General features: G+C 47.4%; 1 protein-coding gene across 15 annotated transcripts in view; it reads right to left on the bottom strand.

The window, feature by feature from the left end:
- Positions 1-2,673: 2,673 nt before the first annotated feature.
- MRAS (muscle RAS oncogene homolog) overlaps positions 2,674-18,080 on the bottom strand; it is a 59,298-nt gene continuing 43,891 nt past the window's right edge. For 9 of the 15 annotated variants that reach the window (XM_045386901.3, XM_065539983.2, XM_045386905.3 and 6 more), the window contains 4 exons: positions 10,746-10,899; positions 9,628-9,727; positions 7,581-7,660; positions 2,674-6,032 (listed from right to left, as the gene is read on the bottom strand). In XM_045386901.3, the coding sequence (XP_045242836.1) occupies positions 5,933-6,032; positions 7,581-7,660; positions 9,628-9,727; positions 10,746-10,899 (434 nt within the window). In that variant the 3' untranslated portion in view covers positions 2,674-5,932. Of the gene's footprint in view, positions 6,033-7,580; positions 7,661-9,623; positions 9,728-10,745; positions 10,900-18,080 lie in introns of all 15 variants that reach the window. The other 6 variants (XM_074031129.1, XM_074031132.1, XM_074031130.1 and 3 more) reach the window with 1 other exon arrangement.

Below are 18,080 nucleotides of genomic sequence, written 5' to 3'. Positions count from 1 at the left end.
TTCCTGGCTGCTGTGTTGAGAATGAACTGCAAAAAGACAAGAATGAAATAGGCATGAAAGATGGCAGCTCAGGGTGGAATGTTAGTAGTGGAGGTGACAAGAAATGGGCAGATTCTGGATATATTTTGGAGTCAACAGAGATTTGTTGAGTGTGTGATGCAGGAGAAAGAGAGGAACGAAGGATAACTCCAAAGTTTTTGGCCTGAGTAACAGGAAGCATGGAGTTGCCATGAGCTGAGCTGGGGAAGGCTACATGTGATGCAGGTATGGGAGGGTGAAAATGAGGAATTCCGTTTTGGACTTGTTAACTTTTGAGACTGGGTACCTGACACATCCAAGTGAGATATCAATTTGGCAGCTGGATATATGAGTGGGACTTGTGAGAGTTTCAAGTTGGAGAGGTACAACTGGAGGCCCACAGCAGATAAAGGCATCTGAGCCTCAAGACTGGATGAGGTCATCAAGAAAGTGAGTGTAGGTAGAGAAGAGGACCAAGGGCTAAGCTCTGGGGTGTTCCAAAGTTAACAGATTAGGTGGAAGATAAGGACTAAGAAGGAAGTGACCAGTGAAGGAGAAAAACTAAAAGATGGCAGCATCCTAGAAGCCAGTGGAAGTCTCACGAGGAAGAGCGGGTGTTCAACTGTGTTACTGCTGCAGGGAGCTCAAGTATGAAAAGGCTGAGAACCAGTCTTTGAATTTAGCCAAATGGAGGCCATTCACCGGTGACTTGGAGAATGGTGGTGGTGATGTAGTGGCAGGTGAAAGCTTACCTGGAGCAGTTTAAAGAGAAAGAAATGAGAGGAATGCATGACAGTGAGCATAGATTGCTTTTAAGATGGTTTCTTGCTGGGCTGGGTGTGATGGCTCACGCCTGTAATCCCAGCACTTTGGGAGGCAGAGGTGGGTGGATCATTTGAGGTCAGGAGTTCGAGACCAGCCTGGCCAACATGGTGAAACCCCACATCTCTACTAAAAATACAAAAATTAGCTGGGTGTGGTGGTGTATGCGTGTAGTCCCAGCTACTTGGGAGGCTGAGGCAGGAGAATCGCTTGAACCTGGGAGATGGAGGTTGCAGTGAGCTGAGATCATCACACTGCACTCCAGCCTGGGCGACAGAGCAAGACTCTGTCTCAAAATAAAATAAAAAAAAAAAAAAGGATGGTTTCTTACAAAAGAGAGGAGAGAATCAAGTGGTATCTGGCTGAAGAAGTGGGTCAAAAGAAGGTTTTGTTTTTCTTTAAGATGAGAAAGATCCAGTAGAGGGGAAAATTGGTGTTACAGAGGAGGGGTGAGAGGCCAGGATAATGCCTGGTATGTGCTACTGCTCGAGGAAGGGGCTTGGCTTCAGCCAGGAGCATGGAGGGTTCATCACTAACAACTAAGAAGGCAGAGCAGGTGGGTGCAGATGCTGCAGAGGGGGCAGAGAGGGTGAAAGAAGTCTGTGGAAATTCTGTTCAGCTGTTTTCAACCTTCTCAGTGATGCAGTGATGGAAGAAGTATCAACTGAGAGTGAGGGAGATTTGACACACACAGAGAAGGCAATGTGAAGATGGAGAAGTAAAAGATATGGAGGTGCTGGCCTCCAAAACTGGAGTGATGGAGCCACATGCCAAGGAATTTTAGCAGCTACCGGAAACTGGGAGAGGTAAGGAGCGAAGGCCCTCCTGGCACCTTCATTTCAGGGCAGTGATACTGAGTTTTGATTTCTGGTCTCCAGAACTGTGAGAGAATACATTTCTCTTTTAAGCCACTAAGTTTGTGGTAATTTGTTACAATAGCCACATGAAACTAATATAGAACTAGAGGAGAAAGAACTGACTTACCAGTTCCTAAGACCCACTGCCTTGTTCACTACCATATACCCAGCACCCACCCCAACGCCTAGCATACAGTAGTGCCCAATAAATATTTGTGGAAAGAACGAATGGGCAGGAAGACAGGCCTGAGTGGTCCACTACATCGCCTCTCCCCACAGTCTGCAGTCTAGCCTTCTCTGCCTCCAGCCCAGAGGGCATGAGAAGCATCCTCCAGCACCCAGGTTTACATGTTTCAGCTAGAGTTGCCCATAAGAGCTACCAAGAGAGGGTTTTGGCTTGTATTCCCTGGAAAACGGAGCCTGAGAGGTTCAAGTTGGCCAAGTAACCGCCGTATTTAATCAACAAAGAAGTGAAATCACATTGTGCCAAAGACTGTAACCCCAAGGATGGGGGAAGAGGGCAGTTTCCATGAAAAGGAATGTCAGGCAGATAATCCAATAGGTGTCCTGGACAAAGAGCACCGTTTCTGGGCTCCTCACCACAGTCCTACGTTAGCTTTAGTCCTCCAGCTACTTCGAGGTGCACATTATTGTCCCATTCACAGGCAGGGCAGCTTAAGACTAAGGCAGGTCATTTGCCCAAAGGCACACAAAGGTCAGTAGCAGGGCTAAAATCCAGATCTGCCCAGCATCAAGAGGCAGTGCCTCTAAATGCTGTGCTAGCCTGCCTTCATCCTTCGGCTCTGCGCAGGAAGGAGACACCCCATGGCCACCAGTGGGCTCCTCCTTACTTTAGATCTGGTTAGGACCAAGGTCATGCTCTGTAAGAGGTGGATGTTCCGGGCAAAACACCAACAACTCACAATGTTCTCAGCAAAACTTCAGGAATATTGGAGTAAAAGGAAATAAACAGGTATGTGTTTCTCTTCTTTATTAATCAGTCGAGATATACAAAGACTTAATAGAAAGTTACATAAAAGGCTCAAACATCATTGAGATCTTCAGGCATCACTCTCGTTTCACAACAATGGCCACCTGTTAAGACTATGAAACAGAAGCTGGGCACTCCCGGGCGCACAATAATTCAAGTATCTTTCATTCCAAGTAAACTCGACATGGAATTTCAAACACGATGGGCTACCAATGCAGGGAACCTGTCTGTGGCTCCGGATTTGCTGTAATGTCTGAGGGGCCTTTGGTCTAGTTAGAGTTGCCACGTTAGTGGGTCATGTCTCCTGGCAAAGCGAGACAGGCCCCAGGAGGCCAGCCAGGCATTCTCCACAGCAAATGTCATGAGAAGGAGGTGGGAAAAGTCCTAAGAGAAACCATCCAGGTGTCCCCTGTGTGGCAAAGTGCACGGGTAGTAAGTGGCCATAGCCCGAGTGGAGAGGATGGCTAGGATTATCTCTGGGAAAAAAAGCAGCCCTCTAAAGAGGGTGTCAAATAGTGGAGGAAATCTGAGAGCACACAATGGCAAAGGCATGGGGTGAGGACATTTCAGGAAGGCTATGCTCCAGGAGATGTGAGGGTAGCACTATTCTCCGGAAGACCAATGGGAACATGAGGATGTCAAACAGCCACAAGTCCCAGTTGGCTCCTCGGTCATGGTGTGGCGTGGCCAACCAGGTTTCCCAGTCTGACCCTGGTAGATGATGATGGAGAAGATGATGGAGGGATGCCACGGGGCACACTCTACACTTTACTCTGGCCTATCTGGAAGCTACCTCAGTCATGAGGGCCCACTTCTACAAATGGGGCATTATTTACTCATTTCACTTATGGGGAAATGAGTTCATGGGAGATGAAAGCTTACCAGAGGCTCAACAGCAGAGGCTACAGAAGACCAACCCTTAACTAGTCTCTCTCAGGCACTATGGAGTTCAACTGTGAGCCAAGAGCAGGATGGATGAACAGATGCACTGTCCCTTCTGTCCCAACCATGTGGTTGAAATGCCTGTCTTCTCACCTTTATGGCCAAGGTCTCTCTTCTATGTCAGCTGATCTGCTTCCAGTGAGACTACCCCACTCAGTGCCGTCGAGGAGTGGGAGCTCCATGGTGGGTATGGGTTACGCTCGTAGTGGTTGGTGCCCAGCAGGAGTTTTCTGGCCGTGGACACCGCCCTGTGTGCAGGGCTTCTTCTCCTACTCCGCCATGCTCTCAGTTCTGAGCATCTCCATCCTCACTTCTTCCTGCCTGCCTTTCCTCCGCCTCGCCTCCAGTTTGCAGCTGCCATCAAACACACACGTACCTGCTGCAGATGCCACTTAGGGAAGCATAAGTGTTTAAAATACCTCTTATTTTTGTCCTTTTAGTGTTTAAAATACCTCTTAACATTATAGGATCTAAGGAAACTCTGAAGTGCCTCATCTGGAATGTTCTCTCTTATCCTTCCTTTTAGGAACAGAAAAAGGGGCAATTTAGTCAAATAAGAAGTTTGATTTCCAACAAACAAAAGTCTCAACTATCTCCTTTTGTAGCAGAATCACTCTCCAGCTGGGCCCCTCAGTGCTGGTGATCTTGCCGAGGTGGGAACACGGCGCATTTTCAGAACCCAGGTGTCCTGGCATCCGGGTGGGTGCTCACTTTCCTTGGGTTTCTTTCTCCAGAGTGGCCAGGCCACCTGCTGAGGATATTCTAGTTTGCATAGTGACCTGATTTGTAACATCTAGAAAATAAGGTCACCAGCTGTGCTGCCTTATATTCTGACCTTTTCTTTGGTACACCGTTGTTCCTGTTGTCACTCCACTCCCACCCCAGCTGGAAAAACTCCAGTCTTTGGCTCACACCAGCAGCACCTGTGCGGGGGTGGGGCGGGTTGAGCATCATCAGGGAGCTGGGGAGACTGCCCCCTTGTGGAAGGTGTATGAGAGCCACACATCAGCCCAGCCTTCCTTACTTGTCAGATCATATTATAGTGAAGATTCAACAGGTCAATAAAAATTGCCAAAAAGGCAACCAGCACTACTTTTACAAATACTGGAAGGGGTCTGCTCATTGACTGGGCTTACAGAAGTGGTAGTCAGTTAACTCCAAGGGAAGATGGCTTCAGGTCTTGGTGCTGTTTTAGTGATAAGAGTATTGAATCGTTTTTGGTTAAGATCCAGCATGAACTGGAGTTTTCTGCATGGTGTCCACATTAGGTTACTTTGACGTGTCAGTGTGTTCATATCAGAGAGGCACCAAGCAGCACAGCCAACGTGAAAAAGCAGCAAGAGACAGATCTGAGAAACCCAGAGCCTCCTCAGACCCCTGGGGAGGGCAGAGAACTTAACCCATACTGTCTGAAAAACAAATGAACACGTTTGCAAAGCCAATCAGCTTACTTTAGTTTATACATTTCCAGGATAATGAAAACCCCTTTTAGAACTGACATGCTCATGACAGCCACTCCCTTCAGCAAAATACAATCTGTTTTCTAATATTTGCATCCCCAACCATAGGAAAACCCTCTGGGTAAATACCTCTCTCTTCTCTCATTTCTAGGCCATGAGTAGGGTCTCTTTCCCTCCCAGGTTTGACCCATGGCCTGAGGCTTCCAGCTACAGTTCCCATTCACTTCTGTCCTCTCAGTCACTCTACTTTCAGATTGAGTTGAGTTTTGGCACTGATGGGAAAACTCAGTTAAAAAACAACAATATTCCAGATATGTTACCAGAGAGGTCTGCTGAACACTTGAAACTTCACGAGGCAGTGAGCCCAGACCCCTTTAATAAAATAACAATCACTAAAATAATTTAAAAATCTATAAAAGACATCCAAGCTCAGACACTGTGGATGGGGGGTAAGGGGAAGAAGCTTGTTCATGGCTTGTTTTGTACTTTGTATGTGGATAAACACTTCCACATCAAACCAACACTATGTAGTTACAAGAAACAGCACACCCACCGAGAGAGGGGCAGGAACTGGGTTGAATCAACACATGGGGAGGCCAGGGGCACTGGGATGCTGCTTCTGCTCACAGGCGGCTTCCTTGCTTCTTGTGAGAGGTGGGAAAGCCCGTGCCCTCTGAGCAAAGCCAGACCCTGTCTGCTCCCTGCCCACTCACCCTTCTCCCTTCCTGTACCAGGTCCTTGGGCCAAGGGTTGTGGTTAGAAATGGTTTCAGTGCAGTTAGGTGGGGAGGGGCCCCGAGGGATGGCCAGGCCACAGTCACTGTGCCCAGGGCCTCAGGCCTGTCACAAGATCACACATTGCAGTTTGTGCGTGCCTGTGGCCCGGTCTCCCCGCCATTTGGTTTTCTTCTTCTTCTTCTGGCTTTTTTCCGGAATCTGTTGCCTTTTGAAACAATGAAGGACAGAAAGACAAAGTCAGAATGGGCTTTGCTTCTCCTCTGCCCCTCTCCTCCCTAGCCCCAGATCTGAGGCAGAGGAGGCCTGTTGTGGCAGGGTTAGTGGGTGAGGGGATGGGGATGCCATGCCTCACCCAGTGATTGTCCTGGCCACTGGATAGCCTGGCAGGATAGCTTCTCTTGAGGCAATGAAACAGGGAGACAGGGGAGGGGATAACCTAAATCGCCCTACTGATGGGAATGACTTACATTATGTTGTGGCTACATTTACATAAATCGTAAGCTACATCACGATTTGTCTCATAGAGTGCTGGTTTCTATTTCTGTGTTTCATAGTTTAAATAAAATGATGGGTCAACTAAGCATAAAAGCCATTTCATGTTTTCTGTTAACTTTTCCTATGTCTAAAACCTGACCTTGGCACTACTGGTTCACAACCAAGACATCACCATAGGCTACCTGATGGCAGCACGTCCTAATTGGAGGCAAAATGCCTAAGATAAAATAGTTTCTTTCCTTTTGTAAAGATGGCATTTCACTATGTTGCCCAGGCTGGTCTTGAACTCCTAGCCTCAAGCAATCCTCTTTCCTCCACCTCCACCTTTGCCTCTGAGTGCTGGGATTACAGAAATGAGCCACCACACCTGGATGAGAAAATCATTTTGAGAGTGCAAAACTGCCAGCCAGAACATAAAGTGAAGACTGTAATATTTCCTCATTATGCTGGGGAATAATGAGAAGATGAGCTTTTTAAGCATGTTGGGGGATGTGTGTATAGTGGGGGTTACAGCCCCGGGGCTGATCTCACAGCTCACCAGCAGCCCTTGGAGGCGCCAGCATACAGGCCACAAACTCAACGCACAGTGTCTGAGACCCACTGGTTAGGCTGCTGTGCATGTTGAAGAGTTGGGAAATGCGATAGATTGGTGACAGGAGATGCAGCCAGGAGGCTGTTTTAGTCATGAGTGCATGAGGTGATTAAGATCTGGACCCTGACCATGCAAAGGAATGTACAAGAAACTTTCATTAGGATTGCTGACAATACTTGCAGATTGACAGCTGGTGGGGTCAGGAAAGGAGATACGTGTACAATGCCTCTGAAATTTGAACCTTGGAATCAGAATATTGGTTGTTCAGGGGAAATATCAAAGGGTGCTCTGATATCAGGACATGGAAGAGGAGAGAGACCTAGTTTGTACGGTGTTGAAAGCTTTGGCGTGAGGAGAACACTGAAGCCAGGCTGCAGGGAGCTGCCTTCCAGGGAGCCTGAGGCGCTGCCTCAGACAGGAAGGCACTTCCACTTAGCACGTGCAGCAGACTTCACCCACAAACCCGTCAGCAGCTGTGGGGAGGGCAGAGGTGGGTGGAAAGAGCAAAAGAAAGAAACGGAAGGAGGGACAAGAAATCCAAACATAGGCCCAGAATTCTACAGTCTCATGGCCTCAGAAGAGGAGCTGCTTCCTCAAGCTCCCAGCTGCCTCCAGGAGCCAACCCATGCTGTGGAGGCCCCCTTCTAGGGAGGGGGCAGTGCTCACCTAATTACTCTCACGAGGTCATGGAAGGCTTTGTCGACATTGAGAGGTGGGTCCTTGGCACTGGTTTCTATGTACGGAATCTGGAAGGCAAAGCTCAACTTGGTCAAAGTGGCACAGAGATCCTCAAAGCCCCGTTCCACCCTTAAAAATGCTCAGAGGTTCTGAGGAACCCAGGTGCTTTCAAAACACGCCACAGAAGCCCCAGCCCCCAACAGCCTCAGGCATCACTTGGGGCTTCTCACTCTTTCAGGTTGGAAAGTGTTACTAATGGCTTTTCCAATTCCCTCTTGTTCTCTAGGCACAGAGATACTTAATAGCTCCCTAAAAATAGAATAAAGTGATCTTTTTACATACTTGAAGATGAAAAACTGTTTCATTTATTAAACTAAAATACATTCTGATTCTACCCATTTTTCTTTCTGAGGTCTGTTTCTCCACCTTGGGATGACTTCTGCCCCTCTTTCTGGGCCCCTCCAGAGTGGACACTGGTAGAAAAGGCTGAGGAGAGACTGGGCCATGACCAAGACTCTGGGCCCAGGTGACCCTGGCCCATCTGTGCTGGCCCCCACCCCGGCCCAGCTCTTGTTTGGTCTGTATCTATGAGCCTAGGAGCTCAGCCATGTTTACACAAGGTTTTTGTCTGCACGTTCAATGCTGAGAAATCATCACCCGGCCGAAAAGGTGCAGACAGCGGGAGATGTGACCATGGTGGCCCCACAGAGCAGGTTTCCAGGGCCAGATCTGCACCAAGCCTCGGGCTGGCAGAGGGAGGAGAACAAAGACTCTACGAGGTCAGGACACACTCACTCCTGAGCGCTCACCTTCTCCTACAGCAGGGACCCCGCCAAGGCAGGAAGTGTTCGTTCCCCAAAGGCGGGGAGCAGGGTGGGGAACACACAGGCCTCGCTTGATGAGACAGATGGAAGTAAACTGAGTGTGATTAGACTGAATAACTTGGTGATTTTTCATAAGTTTTTTCTGATTACAAAATTAATGCCTTTCATTATAATATGCTGGAAAAAGAAAAGCACAGTGGGGAAAAGAAAAATAACACTTCAAATGCATGGAGGAGGGTGACAGGGTAAGCTGTTGTTCTAGAGGAGTAGATTGTAAATCACTGCCCAGAACACAAACCAGTCAGTATCTTCCCATCCATCATCATCACGTGAGGTCAGATGTGCACACTTCTGCTGTAGCCAACAGACACACAAAGGGCAGAGCACAAAAGGCAGAGCTTAAGCCTTTGAAATATTCATTGGACAAATATTTGAGCCTCTGATAACACTAAATGGAAACTGCTCTTCATTGTGGGCTGTTTGGCTTTCCAGGTCTCACTATCCCTGACCTCATTTAGTCTTCACATTAACCCTCTGAGGTAAGCAAGTATCTCCATTCTGCAGCTCAGGAGACTGAGCTCAGAGTGACGCACTTGCTCAAGGTCAACAGCAGCCGGCAGAGCATCAGGGTTTGAACCGGGCACACTTTCCACTTTCTCCTGGCCCTGGTAAGAGGTGCTGAGGTCTGCTTTGGAGCCTCTTCCGGCTGGACACCAAATCCAGCCATGGCAAGTGCCCCTGATAAGTGGCCAGTACAGTCCTACGGGGCCCTTGTGAGTCAGGACAACGTGCTTCCCCGCACACACCCAGGGGAGGCAGGAAGGCACTGCAACTTGAGCTGGGACCTACCTGGAGCCCCTTCACATCCTGTACTCCTGCCGGCTCAGTAATGGCCCAGGCTCCAGGGCCTCAGACCACTGCCACCTGTGGTCCCACCCCATCGCTCAGAAGTCCCTGAGTTGTATGATCCCCCCCAGGTCCCAGACACCTTCTACTTTCTTTCTAGGGGATCTGCCTCTACCACTGAAGAAACACTGATGTGCATTACCTGGATTCCTGGAATTTCAGGATTTCAGCAGCAACAAGATTTAAACTAAGGGGAGCCCTTCAATAAACAATAGTTTCATTCCCAAAGACCAGGACTGCAGGGGTGACCAGGCAACAGCTTTTACACATCTCCTGACCCCCTCTACACACACGCACACACCTACATTGTGTTTGGTCGCCATTTCTTTTCCTTGCTCCCTGGTGATTTTCCTTAAGTGCATCAAATCGACCTTGTTGGCCACGAGGATCATCGGGAATGACTCCCTGGGAAACAAAGGAATAGCAGCTCTGTGAGGTTTCCACCACCCCTCACACCTAGTTAAGGTGGCGCAGCCACATCTCAGGCATAGCACAGTCAGCCTACAGCACCTCCCCAGTCAGCCTGGACTGCAGTCCCTTCCCTCCTCCTTTCCAGAGAGAGGTTAGGGTTAGGGGAAAGGGCCTGGGGGCTGCTGGCTGTCTTGGCTTGAAGCCTCAGGTCCACTGCAAGGCCAATGGTGAGGCCTCGAGGGGCTGCTGGTCAGGGGCTGGCTCCCCAGACCTGGTTCCCATCTCTTGGGTCACTCAGATGTACCAACCACACAACCAGCTGCACAATTAGGATGGCTCCCAGCAGAGGGCATCAAGAGGCATGGTCACCGTAAAGATTCTTATTGACATGGGCCAAATTTTGTCCAAAACTGAATGAAATGACAATCTTACTGCATCTTTGGCAGCATTGGGTATTTCCATTTTTAAAAATTATAATTTGACAGGTGAAAAATGGTACTTTACTATCTTCCTTATATTTATTTGATTAGCAAGAAGTTGAATATTTTCCCACATCTGAGCCATTTTTGTTTTTTCTTTTGCAATTCATGTATTCAGAGTAAAACCCACAGTCATCTGTGGGAGCTTTATGTGTATGTACATGTGGCCCTTTACCTGGTAAACTGATTAACACTTTCTCTTTGGAATACATGTTAGCTAGATTTTTCTCTGTCTTTAATGGAATTTACTCAAATATTGTTCTTTTCCTATTAGTTTGTGTTTTTATTTTCATTACATAGCCTCTTTGAGACTCAACAAGACCAAATGAGTATAAACCAAATTTCAAATTATTTAATTACTCCACATAAGGCTTAAAAAAATCCAAGCCTTTAATTAGGGGCGAGAGAGAGAGAGAGAGAGAGAGAGAGAGAGAGAGAGAAAGATTGAGAGAGAGAGAAGCGCGAAAGCGAGCGCGCCCTAGGAGGCAGGCGCAGGCCTCTTCCCAGTACTCTCACCTGTGTTTGATGCTCACCTGTCTTTGACACGCAGGATGAGCTGGTGGAAACGGTCCACGTGCTCGAAGCTGGCCTTGTCGGTGACGGAGTAGACGATGAGGAAGCCATCCCCCGTGCGCATGTACTGCTCCCGCATGGCGCTGAATTCCTCCTGCCCGGCTGTGTCCAAAACTGGGGTGGGATGAGGCCATTCAGGGGCTGCCCTCATCCACCCTGCAGCCCCCACAGCCTGCAGACTCCCAGACTCCCACACTGCTGCTGCTGTCCCTACCGTGGCTCAGTCCAAGCTGTCCCACGAGAGGCTACACAAGCTCTTTCTCTGGGGCTGCTTGAAGGGTCCCAGCTGAAGCCCCCCCGCCCCACCTTGAAGCCTGCTTCAGGGTGAAGCTGTGACTTACTGTGGACCCACCAAACCCTTCTCCTCCAATTTCACCCCATGTGCTTACTGGGCCTAAGTTCTCTGATCTACAGAGGCGCCTCATGAAGTCAGTGATGAACTACATCATTATGTGCTACATAATCCCTCTGGCCAGACCTGGGCTTGGATCCCTGCTGCAAGGCCTATAAACTGTGACTCTTTGGGAGGTTGCCTGACTCTCTGAGCCTCCCCTTTCCTCCTATATAGATGAAAACAGTGCGTCTACCTTGTACGCCCTAGGGCAGGAGAGCTTATTTATGGACATGCCTTGGGGAATGCCCTGAAGAGGCCATCTGGGCAGGAAGGGCGTCTCAGCCCCCAAGGGGACAGATACCAGGGAGACCCTGGGGGAGGAGTGGCCCCTCACAGCCAGGGCATTTCCTCCCAGGCTGGAACTGGAAGCTCTTCCTCCTAACCCATCCATCCCCTCAACTACTCCTGCCCAAGTGCTCGCGCTCCTCGCCCCCACCTTCCTCCAGCCTCCTTCCTGCGGAGGGCAAGTCTCATCCCTCTGCTCACAGCCACAGCTCAGTAGGCAGGTGGGGTTCCTTTTAGCAGTGCAGGCCTGACCCCTTCCTGCCCTCCAGGAGAATGAAGTCTGAACCTGCAGCATCCTCCAAGCACCTGCTCATGGCTTAGCCTCCCCTGCATCTTCCCAGTCCCCCTACTGTCTGACCAGATCCACTTTCCCCCTCTCCCGGGAGGCAGGGGAGCGGCTGGTTACAGATTTTGGAGCCAGCCCACTGGGCAGTCTGGCTCCTCATGCCTGGGTGTGACCCCAGGCAAGCTACCCTCTCTGTGCCACCATTTCCTAAAATAGGGATGGTCAAGGTAGTTTTCAGTTAATAGATGTAATGCCCTCTGTGCAGTGCCTGGCACAAAAGCCCTATGGGAGGGTCTGCTGTGAGCTTGCCATCCTCACCGGGGTCTTCCCTCCCGCTCTGGCTACCCTTGCAGCCCAGGACGCTTTCCTCCAACTTCCCCTTCCCTCCCCTTCTCCATTGGCTTTGGTGAGTGGACTCTGACTTGGCTGTTGCTGGAGCCCCAGGACTGACGCCAGCCCCATGCCAATGCCTCCGGGAACACTTCTGGCCGCCCGTGTAGTTGTCCCCAGCAGGACTGTTAGCTCCCAGGGGTAATGGCAGGTCTGTGCCAGTCACCTGTCTACTCAAGGCCTGGCCAAAAAGTAGCCCCGAATAGTACCTGAATGAAAAATAAATGTGAAGTCTGTCCATTCTTATTCATTCATTTAAGGAATGTCTGAGTGCCTGCTGGGTGGCAGAAGTGTTCTATGCCCTATGGACAGAAGGCAAATGAGACCAAATCCTTGCTTTTATGGGACTCACCATCTAGTAGTGAGACAGATCAACAAATGAATGGCTGTTATTTGAGTGGAGATAGATACACAGTGTGAAGAATGATATAGTTGGCTGAGGGTCACTGGCAGAAGTTGGTGTCATTTTGGATAGGGAAGGAGGACCACTATCAGGAGGTGACATTTGAACAGTGACTAAATGAGGGGCCGGAGGGAGCCACATGGCCTAGCGGAAGAGCACCCCAGGCAGAGGAAACACAACAAATTCGAAGGCTCAAAGGTGGAGGCGTGCAAGGGCAAGAAGGGGAGTGAAGGGCGTGTGAAGGATGGAGAGGAGGTGGGGGCAGACGGTGGGGCCTGCCACACTGTGTAAGGTTCGCTTGGTTCTAAGCAAGACAGGGGCCACTGGAGAGTTTGCGTGAAAGAATGGCATACTCTGGCCAGGTGTGGTGGGCTCACTGCAACCTCTCCGCCTCCTGGGTTCAAGCGACTCTCCTGCCCCAGCCTCCCGAGTAGCTGGGATTACAGGCGCCCACCACCACGCCCAGCTAATTTTTTGTATTTTTAGTAGAGATGGGGTTTCCCCATGTTGACCAGGCTGGTCTTCAACTCCTGACCTCAGGTGATCCACCCGATGCACCTGATCCACTGAAGATGCAGGATTAGCCTCTAATTCCAGCGCTTTGGGAGGCTGAGGCAGGTGGATCACCTGAGGTCAGGAGTTCAAGACCAGCCTGGCCAAATGGAGAAACTCTGTCTCTACTAAAAATACGAAAATTAGCCAGGCATGGTGGCAAGCGCCCATAATCCCAGCTACTCACGAGGCTGAGGCAGGAGAATCCCTTGAACCCAGGGGGCGGAGGTTGCAGTGAGCCGAGATAGCGCCACTGCACTCCAGCCTGGGAGACAAGAGCGAAACTCTATCTCGAAAACATTTTAAAAAATGAAAAAGAAAGAAAAAGAACAGCATGCTCTGGAGGACATCTTGAAAAGTTCATTCTGGCTGCTGAGGAAAACAGAGCAAGAGCGGAAGCAGGGACCCAGTGAGGAGGCTAGCACAAGAATCCAGGCAACACACACTGGTAGAGCCGAGGGCGGGGAGTGGGTGCTGCGGGAAGTGACCAGACCAGGGCCACTTTCCAAGACAGAGTCAACAGGAGCAGAGCTTTCTGGAGGAAAGTGCGGGGATAGAGAGGTGAGAGAAAGAGGCACTGAGGATGATGCCTGTTTCTGGCCTGAGTGTCTGGGGGAATAGTGATGTCAGATGCTGAGGTGGGGAAGTCTGGGTGAGAAACAGGGTTTGGGGGACTCAGTTTTTGACACAGGCTTCAGAGCCTATTAGACACCATGTTTGACTTCCAAAAGGTGTCTGGGGACTTAAGTCAGACATAGAGAAGAGAAGAGGGGGCAAGAGATACAGATGTGGGAGTTGCCAGTATATAGATGGCAAGGAAAGCCACAGGACAAGCTATCTGGGGACGCCTGGGAATCCACATCTCCTTAGGCAGGCACCTTTACACAGTACCCAAGAAAGTAGCCTGTCCCCACAGCCCATCATTGCTGGACATCCCCTGGAGTCATTCGGCACTTCAGAGGGGCCAGTGATGGACACGAGGACCCAAGAGGTGCCCAGGGCATAAAAGCAGCTCATGGCTACTTCTGCTCCTTCCCTGGACCTCAGTCTCATGTAGGAAATGAGGGGCGGGGCTCCGGGACCAGTAGATATCCTTACAGCTCTTATATCCTAGAACTACTTCATCTGGATGTGAAATGAAGAGGTCAGAAGACAGGACCTACAGCCAAGGACCAGGCAGTTTCCCCTGTATTTCCCAGGAGGGAGCAGGAAGACCACACCTTCAACTAGAGGGACTGCAGCCTTTTTTTCTTAGGAAAAAAAAAAGAATTCCACTCAGAACTGCAATTAATAAAAGAGATGGAAACAGCATGCATTTGGCTGAAGTGTGGATGGAAAGGCCTGAATTGAAAAGCAGAAGATGGCTGGGCTCGGTGGCTCACACCTGTAATCCCAGCACTTTGGGAGGCCAAGGTGAGTAGATTACTTGAGGTCAGGAGTTGAAGACCAGCCTGGCCAACATGGTGAAACCCCATCTCTACTAAAAATACAAAAAATTAGCTGGGCGTGGAGGTGGGCACCTGTAATCCCAGCTACTCGGGATGCTGAGGCAGGAGAGTTGCTTGAACCCGGGAGGCGGAGGTTGCAGTAAGCTAAGATCGCATCATTCCAGCCTAGGCAACAAGAGCGAAACTCTGTCTAGAAATAAATAAATAAATGAAAAAGAAAAAGCAGAAGACATTAAGGCAAGATCGTAATTCACATATTTATAGATTTTGAAGGTATATATTATCTAAACAAAAACTAGAGATCTAGGATATTTTAAAATATGTTCAAATTAAAAAAAAATAATAAGGAGTTGAAAATCAAAATGGGCCCTATGGAAAGGAAAAATAGTCATCTCAGACATTGAAGGTCTTAGAAATTATATCATGCAGGCTTTCTGAAAGAATTCTTACAAAGTAAAAAATAAATCCATGAAAGAGAAAGATGAGTGATACTACAAACAGTGGTAAGAGAAGGAAACAGCAAAACATAAGAGTTAAGTTTAAGGCCAGTGCAGTAAGTTCAAGCCTATAATCCCAGAACTTTGAGAGGCTGAGGTAGGATGATAGTCTGAGGCTGGGAGTTCGAGACCAGCCTGAGCAATATAGTGAGACCCCATCTCTACACATTTTTAAAAGAACAGGCAAGTTTAACTAAATGTTGTTGCATAATTTGAAGAGAATAGATGATAATGTGGAACTAAAATCTATGATGTTCCAATGTGTAAGGGTAGGAGCCAGGAAAAAAGTAAGTACTAAAGTTCTTGCCTCATTTGTCAAGAGGCTAATGATCCTGATTACATCTAGATGCTGACAGAAAAATATGAGTATACATACACGTACATATATAGCATAACCACTAGTAGAACAGAAGTAAAACCTCAAACTTCCTAAGCAGCAGAGGAAAAATAGGAAAAAGTAAGTGAAACCAATCCAACAAAAGGCAAAAATAAACTTAACAAAAATAAGCAAATACAATAAAAAGTAGGCATGAAATAAGATAGCTGAAATAAATCTATGATTCACCACAATAAATGCAAATGGATTAAATTCACCTATTAAAAGCAGATACTAAATACAAAACCCATTTGCCTGCTTTCTTACAAAGACACATATAAAGCAAAATGACAGAAAGGATGAAAAATGGAAGGATAAAAAGACAATGCCAGTCACATGGTAACCAAAATAAAAGAAGTGCGTCTACAAATTGGAAAGGTACAAGCATCAAGAAGTGCCACAGTCATCAATCATAAGCATCTAGGCATGTTGCTTAAATATGTATGTGGACAAAAAAACGGATTTTTAAAAACAGCAGGAATTGACAAATTCCAATAATCATTATGAGAGACTTGAAGAGGCCTCTCTTAAATATAGAAAAAATGATCTTCAGAAGCAATGTCCTATCATTAAATAACAAAATTGAAAGACTTGGCTGGGCAAGGTAGCTCATCCCTGTAATCCCAGCACTTTGGGAGGATAAAGCGGAGGATCGCTTGAGCCCAAGAGTTTGAGGTTTCAGTGAGCTACATTCTTGCCACAGAACTGCAGCCTCTGGGGCGGAATGAGAACCTGTTTCTAAAAACAAAACAAAATTTAAGCTTATTCTGAGAGACAGAGAGAACAAACTTTATACTCAAATAGTAAACAAACCTTTTTTATTTTTTTATTTTATTTTATTATTAAAAAAATTTTTTTTGAGATGGAGTCTTGCTCTGTCGTCAGACTGGAGTGCAGTGGTGCAATCTTGGCTCACTGCAACCTCTGCCTGCCAGGTTCCAGCAATTCTCCTGCCTCAGCCTCCCGAGTAGCTAGGATTACAGGCATGCGCCACCACGCTCGCTAATTTTCGTTATTTTTAGTAGAGATGGAGTTCCACCATTTTGGTCAGGATGGTCTCAAACTCCTGACCTCGTGATCCACCTGCCTTGGCCTCCCAAAGTGCTGGGATTACAGGCATGAGCCACTATGCCCTGCCGTGAAGCATTTTAAAACACACATCACATTTGGCCATATATTAGGTCATAAATAAAAATTTCAACAAATTCCAAAAGGCAGAAATCCTATAGGCTAAGTTTTGTCCTTTATCTGAAATGCTTGGGACCAGAGGTGTTTCAGATTTTTTATTTTTAGAAGATTCTGGAATATTTGTATATACATAATGAGATCTCTTGGGGATGGGACTTAAGTCTAAATACAATATTCATTTATATTTATACACATAGACTGAAAATAATTTTATACAATATGTCCAAGAATTTTGTGTATAAAACAAAGTTCATGTTAAGTACTTATATGTGGACTATTCACTGTGGCGTCACATAAGTGCTCAAAAAGTTTCAGATTTTGAATCATTTCAGATTTCAGATTTTTGGACTGCAGATGCTCAACCTGTACTGTAACAGGATCAGAAATGAACAGAAACAAGAGTATAAGAGAATCTAGCAACCTGAAAATGTTAAAAGCCATACTCCTCTGTAACTCTCCAGTTAAAAAGCAGAAATCACAGTTTAGAATTCAAGGACAATCAACAGTAATAAAACCTCTGATTTAAGGCCAAAGTGGTACTTAGAGAGGAAAATTATAGCTTTAAATGCATTTCAGAAACTAAAACTGAAAATTAACTAAATACTTAAATCAAGAGGCTAGAAAAGGAAAAATAAATAAAATAAGAGAGAAAGAAAAAGGTATCAATAAAAGTAAAAATTGCCAGAGTAGGAGGAGGGGAAAGTAGCTGATATCTAAAAATCAAAAGCAGATTCTTTCAAAGAACCAATTTTTAAAAACCCAACTTTTAGCAATTCTTATCAGAGAAAAAAAGACAAGCATTTGGAATGAGAAAAGGCCTCTGACTATGGATACAGCTATATATTTAATTATGGAGAAAAACATACACAGTTTGATAATAATAAATTTCCAATTCTCAACGAAATGGATGGTTCAAGAAATATAAATGATCAAAATTGGCTCCAGAAAACATATAAAACCTGAATACACTAATAATTACAGATAAAACAGAAGGGACAAAATCTACCCCAGGAATGGTATGAAGCTATCCATTGGTCTGGGAGGGCTAGCAGGCGAGAGGGGTGTGTGGCTGAGTTGGGCCTGCTCCCAAGTAGCACTAGCCCACCCCTTGTCTAGTCCACCCCTCCACACACATACACCTGGAAATGCCTGGCCACAGGCCCCTTGTCAGCAGTTCTGATTCCAAGGCTTCCTGCGGGAGGGTGAAGATAATGGGCAGCTACGCTTTTAAGAAATTATGATCCTGCCTGCATTCCACATGCCTGATGTCATGAAGGTAGGAGGACTCCAGAGACAGAAAGTATTAGTCACTGTGGAGAAGAGGTATGCTGCCAATGTGTGTGTGCGTGTGCGTTTGTGAGAGACAGACAGACAGATAGACAGAGACAGAGAGGCAGCCAGACCGGGGGAGGAGGAAGGGGAAAGATAAATGGAGAGGCAGGGTCAGTGTTGTGCACAACTGTCTGCGATGCTCCA

The sequence above is a fragment of the Macaca fascicularis genome, chromosome 2 (genome assembly GCF_037993035.2).
Source record: "Macaca fascicularis isolate 582-1 chromosome 2, T2T-MFA8v1.1".
NCBI classification, from domain to species: domain Eukaryota; kingdom Metazoa; phylum Chordata; class Mammalia; order Primates; family Cercopithecidae; genus Macaca; species Macaca fascicularis.
Note: the sequence above shows the minus strand (reverse complement) of the source record. Positions and strands in the feature narration are given on the sequence as shown.